This window comes from Oncorhynchus kisutch, unplaced genomic scaffold (genome assembly GCF_002021735.2).
Source record: "Oncorhynchus kisutch isolate 150728-3 unplaced genomic scaffold, Okis_V2 scaffold891, whole genome shotgun sequence".
Taxonomy (NCBI): Eukaryota; Metazoa; Chordata; class Actinopteri; order Salmoniformes; family Salmonidae; genus Oncorhynchus; species Oncorhynchus kisutch.
In genome coordinates, this window is record NW_022262836.1 from 68436 (window position 1) to 77354 (window position 8919).

The 8919-nt window shown below is 40.6% G+C and overlaps 1 protein-coding gene across 2 annotated transcripts; it reads right to left on the reverse strand.

The window, feature by feature from the left end:
- Positions 1-5303: 5303 nt before the first annotated feature.
- Positions 5304-8542, reverse strand: LOC116362882 (L-rhamnose-binding lectin CSL3-like). 2 transcript variants are annotated; one of them, XM_031816883.1, is made up of 9 exons: positions 8414-8542; positions 8119-8154; positions 7994-8038; positions 7718-7853; positions 7473-7591; positions 6174-6218; positions 5938-6073; positions 5753-5860; positions 5304-5505 (listed from the first exon to the last, which is right to left on the reverse strand). In XM_031816883.1, the coding sequence occupies exons 1-8, from the start codon at positions 8442-8444 to the stop codon at positions 5755-5757; spliced, it is 654 nt and encodes a 217-aa protein (XP_031672743.1). In that variant the 5' UTR covers positions 8445-8542; the 3' UTR covers positions 5304-5505; positions 5753-5754. The 2 variants fall into 2 exon arrangements, with proteins under 2 accessions (XP_031672743.1, XP_031672744.1); XM_031816884.1 differs by having other exon boundaries at positions 5304-5534.
- Positions 8543-8919: the final 377 nt, after the last annotated feature.

An 8919-nucleotide genomic window follows, 5' to 3' on the forward strand; every position in this document is an offset into this window, starting at 1 on the left:
TATCTCTGGCACTGTCCCACATATTTCGGCAATGCACCAAAATCGATCTGTCCCTCATTTAGATCAAGTCTAAGTGGTGGATCAGTAGTGCGCTATTTCAATGCTGAGTTACATTTTTGTACACCAGTATCCAACACCTGAAAATAATATTTTTGGTCTGATAATATATTTCACTGCAGTTTAGATGGTACAATGATGCGACACTATACTTTTGTCAAACTGAAATTAGGCGAACCAGAATATCATGAAATGGAGGCGTGATCCACAGTTCATTTTTTATTTATATTATGCCATCATTAATATGTCCTGTGGGACTGTAGTTGTAGTACTGCACTGCTCATCCCATATCAAACCAATGGACAATAGGAGACCGAATGTGATCGGATCATCATCTAATTGGCCTTCACATAACTCTTACGGAATGTCCACGTGGATGGGGATATTGGACATGGTATCGAAGTTTACTGGGTGACAATGTATGTTTAATTTCGACAAAATCATTTCTAATTACATTTTTCCAGTACAACATAAGTTCAGCAAATCCCCTTATTGTTTGGGATACCTTTGAATGAGGTCATTCAATTCAAATTTCATGTAATGGTTTTCTTGAGTCGAAGGAGAGGCGTACCATAACTCAGCGTGGTTATTATTCATGGTTCTTTAATAAAGAAACTACACATGAATAGACTAACAAAACAAGAAATGTGAAAAACCAAAACAGCCCTATCTGGTGCAAACACAGAGACAGGAACAATCACCCACAAAACCCAACACCAAACAGGCTACCTAAATATGGTTCCCAATCAGAGACAATGACTAACACCTGCCTCTGATTGAGAACCATATCAGGCCAAACATAGAAATAGACAAACTAGACATGTAACATAGAATGCCCACTCAGATCACACCCTGACCAAACAAAACATAGAAACATACAAAGCAAACTATGGTCAGGGTGTGACATTTCAACAACAACAAAAAAGCCGTTTCTGGCTAAAGAGACAGGACTAAGGGAAATACATTCTCTAATCGTACAGGAAGCAAAACATTTTGAGGAAAAACAAAAATAAATGGATAAACTTTTTTCTAGAGCACCTGTTCTCTATTACACACATACACTTATCTGTGATTCTCCATTTTATATTTTAAAGGACGAAGCTAAATGATCAAAAGATGGCGCAGACAGAGACGGTCGCCTCGCTTCAAATCCTTTGGAAATTGTGCAGTAATTTGTGGACGAAAGTAGGGCACGAGTTTCCTTCCAGAGAGACATCAGGCATTGTAACATTCTATGTTTTACGGAAACATTGCTTACTCTGGATATGTTGTCAGAGTCGATACAGCCATTGGGTTTCTTCATGCGTCGTGCCGACAGAAAAAAAACATCTCTCTGGTAAGTGGAAGGGCGGGGGTTTATGAACATACAGTAACTCAAGTCCTTTTGTTCACCTGACCTAGAAATCCTTAAAATCAAATGCCGACCGCATTATCTCCCAAGACAATTCTCTTTGATTATAGTCACAGCTGTGTATACCCCCCCCCCCCTTCCCCAGGAAACCAGATATCCTCAGGCTGCATTTATCAAATCCAACCAAGACTCCATTTTTCTCAAACCGCCCTATAGGCAGAAACTCAAGCAGGATCTACCCGTGACTAAAACCATTCAACACTGGTCTCATCCATCGGAATCCACGCTTCAAGATTGTTTTGATCACGTGGACTGGAAAATGTTCCGGGAAGCCTCAGACAATAAAATCATTTTATACGCCGACTCTGTGACTGAGTTTATTAGGATGTGCATTGGAGAGGTTGTACCCACTGTGACTATTAACACCTACCCCAACCAGAAACTGTGGATAGAAGGCAGCATTCGCGCAAAACTGAAAGCGCAAACCACCGCATTCAACCATGGAAAGAGGTTGGATATAAACTGAATATAAACAGTATAGTTATTCCCTCCGCAAGGCAATCAAACAAGCAGATTGTCAGTATAGGGACAAAATGGAGTCGCAATTCAATGGCCCAGACAAGAGACGTATATGTGGCAGGGTCTACAGGCAATTACGGATTCATAAATTCATAAAATGCCTGGATGTTTACAATTTCGGTGATTCTCTTAGAAATGGTTAAAAGTACTGTATAGCAACCCCAGGTGTAAAATTGTAAATAGCAGCTACTTCTCAGAGAGTTTTGAATTGTCAAGAAGAGTTAAACAAGGGTGTCCGAGGTCACCATATCTATTCATTGTGGCCATCGAAATGCTAGCTATTAAATCATATCAAATAACAACATTAGAGGATTAGAAATCCATGGCTTAAAAACAAAGGTGTCCATGTATGCTGCTAACTCAAGTTTAATATTTAATCTGCTTGCTAGTTTCCTGCAATGTCTCATTGAAGATGTAGATATCTTTTCTGTACTCTCTGGACTAAAACCTAATTATGATAAGTGTAAAATATTACGTATTGGGTCTTTAAAAAATACAACTTGTACATTACTATGCAGTTCATATTTAAAATGGGCTGACGGAGAAGTAGAAATGCTTGGTATTCATTGAAAAAAAATATTACATGTAGAGGTAAATACCTGTCTATTTATGGAAAATTTGCCCTGATTAACTCCTTAGTCATATCTCAGTTTACTCACTTACTTATGGCTCTGCCTACTCCTGATGACTTGTTTTTCAAATCGTATGAGCAAAAAATATTTAGCTTTATCTGGGATGCTAAACCAGACAAGAAACAGTGTGCCAATCTATATTTATACATTTGTATATTTTTATTTAAACTGGTAAGTTGTCTGAGAACACATACTCATTTACAGCAACAACCTGGGGAATAGTTACAGGGTAGAAGAGGGGGGATGAATGAGCCAATTATAAACCGGGGATGATTAGGTGGCCATGACGGTATGAAGGACAGATTGGGAATTTAGCCAGGACACTGTGGTTAACACCCCTACTCTTGCGATCAGTGCCATGGGATCTTTAGTGACCACAGAGAGTCAGGACATCCCTTTAACGTCCCACCCAAAAGACGGCACCCTACGGCCTATGGTCATTGGGATATGTTTTAGACAAGAGGAAAGGGTGCCTCCTACTGACCCTCCAACATCACTTCCAGAAGCATCTGTTCTCCCATCCAGGGACTTACCAGGACCAACGCTGCTTAGCTTCAGAAGCAAACCAGCAGTGGGATGATGGGTGGTATGCAGGACTAGCTGGCTTTATAATGAATATGAATTGGGTGTTGTGAGATTATTATATATAAAAGCACTCAACATCTCTAGAATCTTCACTTATTCAAAAGTTTCACTTGAACCCTAAATGGTTCTCAAGTAAACTAAGAAAAGCTAATCCACTGTTTAAATAACTTTATCTGTGTACAGATTTCAATGTCTCATTTTTGATTGACTGCAAATGATATCTTTTTCAAAGTCTCTCTTTTTCAAACAAGCATTGCAGAGCTGGCTACAATTTAAATTTCATCCCCCTGAAAAGATAGAAATATTATGGCTGAATATAAATGTGCTGGGTGATGAAAGACCTGTATTTATGGGAAACAAGTTTGAAAAAGGCTATTTTATATTTAAATATTGTAAATTGGAATGGTTGACTTGTCTTTCATGGAGTTATCAGAATTATTTGGAAAGGTCTACTCAGTACTAGATTATACCCATTGATTACTCCAGCCACTTTAATCATGGGAATTGATGGGAAATGATGTAAATATATCACTAGCCACTTTAAACAATGCTACCTTATATAATGTTACTTACCCTACATTATTCATCTCATATGCATACGTAGATACTGTACTCTATATCATCGACTGCATCCTTATGTAATACATGTATCACTAGCCACTTTAACTATGCCACTTGGTTTACATACTCATCTCATATGTATATACTGTACTCGATATCATCTACTGTATCTTGCCTATGCTGCTCTGTACCATCACTCATTCATATATCCTTATGTACATATTCTTTATCCCCTTACTGTGTATAAGACAGTAGTTTTTTTGGAATTGTTAGTTAGATTACTTGTTCGTTATTACTGCATTGTTGGAACTAGAAGCACAAGCATTTCGCTACACTCGCATTAACATCTGCTAACCATGTGTATGTGACAAATAAATTTGATTTGATTTGATTTGATTACTGCATTACCCCAAAAATGGAGGCAGGTAGCAGCAGGAGGAGGTAGGGAAGTGGTCTGTCTGCCCAATATAAATTATCAGAACTTGCAGAGGAATACAAATTGCATACCAGTTTCATTTGAGGACCAGGATGTTGATATGTGTCATTTAGACTGCAAAATAGTTGGGAAGCGATATTTGATTTACCGAGTCCATGGGACAAGACTTGTGCTTTTCAGCTAATGCAGATTTTGTTGAGTACAGAATCAATTGACCATTTATTTTAGTATTTCCCGCAAGTAGCTTCTCAGGAATGGTTGAAAATGCAAAACATTGATCTAAAATTAACACTAAATATCCTTTTGGAGATCTGGAGAGCAAGTCAAATATAATACTATTATAGTTTCTCAACTCAATCTGTAGTCTATTCAATAGAAATTGTATGTTAATCACAGCATAGTTGAAATATGCTGCGTAGTGTCTGGCCAGCAGAGACAGGTGGGATGGGCTAAGGGAAGCTGAGGTTTGGGATGTGGAATTGGAGATAAGGGGGAGTGGAGTTGCTGGGCAAAGGATAGACAGATGTCAAATTAATTCCAAATACAAATACATTTGAATGACACTGAGGGGCTTTGTTGATACAGTTGAGGCTGATGCCATGCAGGTGTTTGTACAAATGCATACACTCATTCAAATGCTCATAGATGGACATGGTTCCATACATCGTTGGCCTTGCTGTTATATTGGCCTGTATGTTTCTCATTCATTGGTGGTGCATGGAATTCAATGCATTTCTCAGGGTGGAATCTGATGCTTGAGGGGCAGCTCTTGGAGGGCTGTATCGGTCAGGTCCCCATTTGACAGTGGGAGATCTGTCGACGTGCCGTTGACCCTTTGTGTCTCTGGCTAAGAGGCTGTTAGATGACTAATGTGATGTGGTTGGGCAGCTTCCCTGTAAGTATGTTTATTACCAGATGAAATAGTCAAACTGAATCTACACAGAAAGGGAACATTTGGTTCATGAGCCAACCACTTAACGAGCAAGGTTTGTAGAGTCTACACATTGTATTAAAATGTTTACCTATCCAGGCCTGCTTTGTGACCAGATTAGCTGTTGATGCATACGAATTAGGACCAGTAAGAGAGAATAAAGGACACATGTTCAGTAATATTGGTGTGACATTTATTAATGTACAAGAGGCAACTAGTATCGTCTTCCTGCCGCTTCGTTTAATTCAGCCACAGTTCAGAAATTGTTTAAGAAATGCTTCAGCACAATGTACACGGGTTGGAGGAAAACAGCACGACCTGATGAAGATATCCCAGAAGCCTTGTACATCTTCAGGTTCCCCAGGAAGATATCCTGCAAGACAAAATCGTCAGCAGGGTAGCCTAGTGGTTAGAGAGTTGGACTAGTAACCGAAAGGTTGCAAGTACAAATCATGAGCTGACAATGTACAAATATTTCGTTCTGCCCCTGAACAGGCAGTCAACCCACTGTTCCTAGGCCATCATTGAAATTAAGAATTGTTCTTAACTGCCATGCTAAATAAAGGTAAAATACAACACGAATTCTAGTTCCCAGTCATGTGCACCTATACAAAACTCACATTCAGTCACAGGTGTAAGCCACATCCAAGTACTTATAGGTTCCGACACAGGGGTCACCGAACACAGAGTTGGATACCTTGACGATACACTGGCGCTTTCCATCACACCTGTGTGTCAACAGGTAGAGGTTAACACCACAGCCAATGACTTCCTACAGCTAAATGCACACTGAAGGTTTCAGTACCTTTCTGCCATTTTGCTGGTGGTGGATTGGCTGAGGCAGTTGGTGTTTTTGAGTTGTTGATGTGGGCGCCCAATGGAACACACATCGTGTTGACGACGACCATAGTTGGCACGCTGAATACGGATCTCACCTCGATCTGAGGAAGAGAAAGGACAAACCTTGGTGTTGGTGTGGGCTAGTGACTAATATACACGGCACCACATGATTAAACTGTACGGTAGTGTTGACCAGCTTACCACATAGTAGTTGAGAATCAGAGCCTTCACATATGATGCTGCTTACTGCAAAGACAACACAGGAGTTACACCACTGGCCAGACAAATTAAGACATACATTAGCCTGGTGAAGTGTTAGTGATGCGCACTGACAGGGAATGTTGATTTCAGGTGCATTTTTCTAAAAGTCATTATAAACTCGTTAGCATGAACCAAAGTACAAAAAGTTAGGCGCGTCATCTTCCACCGTTACCTTTTAGTTTCACTTCCTTATGAGCAGTTCTCGAAATGCTAACATTTTAAGCAAACTGGCTGGCTAGACCTAAACTGTTGAAAAAATAATCTGTGCAGTTTGTGCCATCTGTCAGATTGGCTATAAACCCTGCAAAACTGTAGGAGTTGCGCTAGCTAGTTACCGTTCACTGAAACATGGTAAACCAGATTAAGTGCACAAGCATCATATAAGCTTGACACTTGCCTTCCATGTTCTTGCTGGCTAATTGAGCTAGATATGTCAATTTAACAAGGAACAGCAGCAGCATATGAGACAAGTCAAAAAAGTTACTGCAAAAAGGGTCAATGCAGATAGTCATTCAGCAGTTAAGGCAGTTAAGGCTTGGGGGAAGTAGAAGCCTTTCAGGGTCCTGTTGGTTCCAGACTTGGTGCAGCCGTACCATTTGTTATGGAGTAGCAGAGACCAGTATAACTTGGGGGGTGCGAGTCTTTGACAATGTAGAGCCTGCCGACACAGGTGGTGTCGAAATCCTGATGCAGGGAGCGCGGCCTCTGATGTACTGGGCCGTACGCGATACCCTCTGTAGCACCTTGTGGTCAGATGCCATACCTAGTGGTGATGCAGCCAGTCAAAAAGCTCTCAATGGTGTAGAATTCAGAATCGGAGGGCTGACACCAATCCTTTTAGCCTCCTGGCAGGGAAGGGCTTCCTGTAGTCCACTACCAGTTCCTTCGGCATCTTGGCACCACACTGCCAGGTCTCTGACCTCCCTATAGGCTACTCAAACTAAACAAGTTGCATATCCACAGCTTGCTAGGGTTAGTTAGCAGTTGAGGGTGGTTTACACTTGGAGAAACAAAAGTTAACAAGCTGGTACCATAGGGGAACCAACCCATTATATTCCTTTTCTAGCAATCAGCTGAGCTTACTGTTTTACAAGATTAAAAGTGGGTAGGAGAATTAAACAATGTCCCAACATGACACAGTCATACCAACACTAAATATTAAATACTAAATACTAAATACTATTAAATACTATTAAATACTAAATACTAAATATTATTAGCACACATTCAGAGACTGACTTGTTTCTTGCTGTTGGACACAGGAGTATTTGGTGTCCAGGTACTTATAAGTCCCGACACAGGGGTCTCCAAAAACAAAATTGGATGCAGGGACAATACACTCGCTCTTCCCACCGCATCTGTGTGTTTCAAAGACATGTTGAGGTCATGAGTTCATACAGGTAAACACAACAGGTTCCAGCACATTTCTGCCATCTTGCTGGTGGTTGTTTACACTACAGCCAAGGAGTTACAGGTTCTAGTACCTTTCTGCCATCTTGCTGGTGGAGGATTGGCTGAGGCAGTTGGTGTCGGTGAGTTGGTTATCAGGGCGCCCAATAGAACAAACATCGTGTTGACGACGACCGTAGTTCGCACGCTTGATATGGATCTTACCTCCATCTGAGGGAGATGGAGAACAGTGAGGCACGAAGGAGAGCCAAGTATGGGTCTCTATGGTGTGGGCTAGTGACGCTAATCTACAGTATAAACGATCATAGGTGGTCGGTGAGTATACTGTTCAGCAGTGTGGACTAGCTTACCACATTGCAGTAAAGCATCAGAGCCTTCACACGTGATGCTGATTGCTGCCAGGACAAATAAACAGGAATTACACACCACTCACATTAGCTTGGTTAAGTAGTATCATCATTATTACATACAGTACCTCCATCTGTTAGTGTGCAGCAAGCTGTAGCCAGCACTGAAACAACATCACACAGCTAGTTCAGCAACATTCAACATCATATGCACTTGGACCATGAAGCTACAACTCAGCATTGGTCTCTATACGCAAGTTCAGCATTTGGTCTCATATTCCATGCTTTGAATACCTTTTTGCCCAAAAGGAACTGAATGTCCCTCAAATCATATTACATGTACTTCTTTTCACTCACAAATACAAACATTGTCATATATATTTAAATTCTAATCTGCATCAGATACAGATTTTGTATACTCACATGTGACCACCGTCAGTCTCAAAATGCACATGATGCCAGGTACAGGAGTGGTACTAACAGAGAAAATGCAACTGATGATAACAAGATCCAATACACCTGGTATTTATGTTATGTGACATGTCTTAATTTACCCAGGTGTATCTATTTGTCTCCAGGTGCACCTCATTGCAATTAGGGGCCTGCGTTTGGTGGTCAAAACCTGGCTATTGAGTCAGTCTCATGGAGTTAGATAGAGGACTCTAGATGGATGAAATCCATGTTGGCATGAACATTGCCACTGAGGGCTTCCAACAAAGTAGCCATCTAGGTGGAGCTTCTCAAATCAAATCAAATCAAATTTTATTTGTCACATAAACATGGTTAGCAGATGTTAATGTGAGTGTAGCGAAATGCTTGTGCTTCTAGTTCCGACAATGCAGTAATAACCAACAAGTAATCTAACTAACAACTCCAAAACTACTGTCTTATACACAGTGTAAGGGGATAAAGAATATGTACATAAGGAT

Excerpts from the sequence above, each read along its gene's own strand:
- LOC116362882 (XM_031816883.1), bottom strand. The coding sequence starts at position 8,444 with ATGTGCATTTTGAGACTGACGGTGGTCACAT. Across the intron at positions 7,854-7,993 it reads TGATGCTTTACTGCAATGTG|ATGGAGGTAAGATCCATATC; the intron begins GTAAGCTAGTCC and ends CATCTCCCTCAG. Across the intron at positions 6,219-7,472 it reads TGTCCAACAGCAAGAAACAA|TAAGCAGCATCATATGTGAA; the intron begins GTCAGTCTCTGA and ends TTGTCTTTGCAG.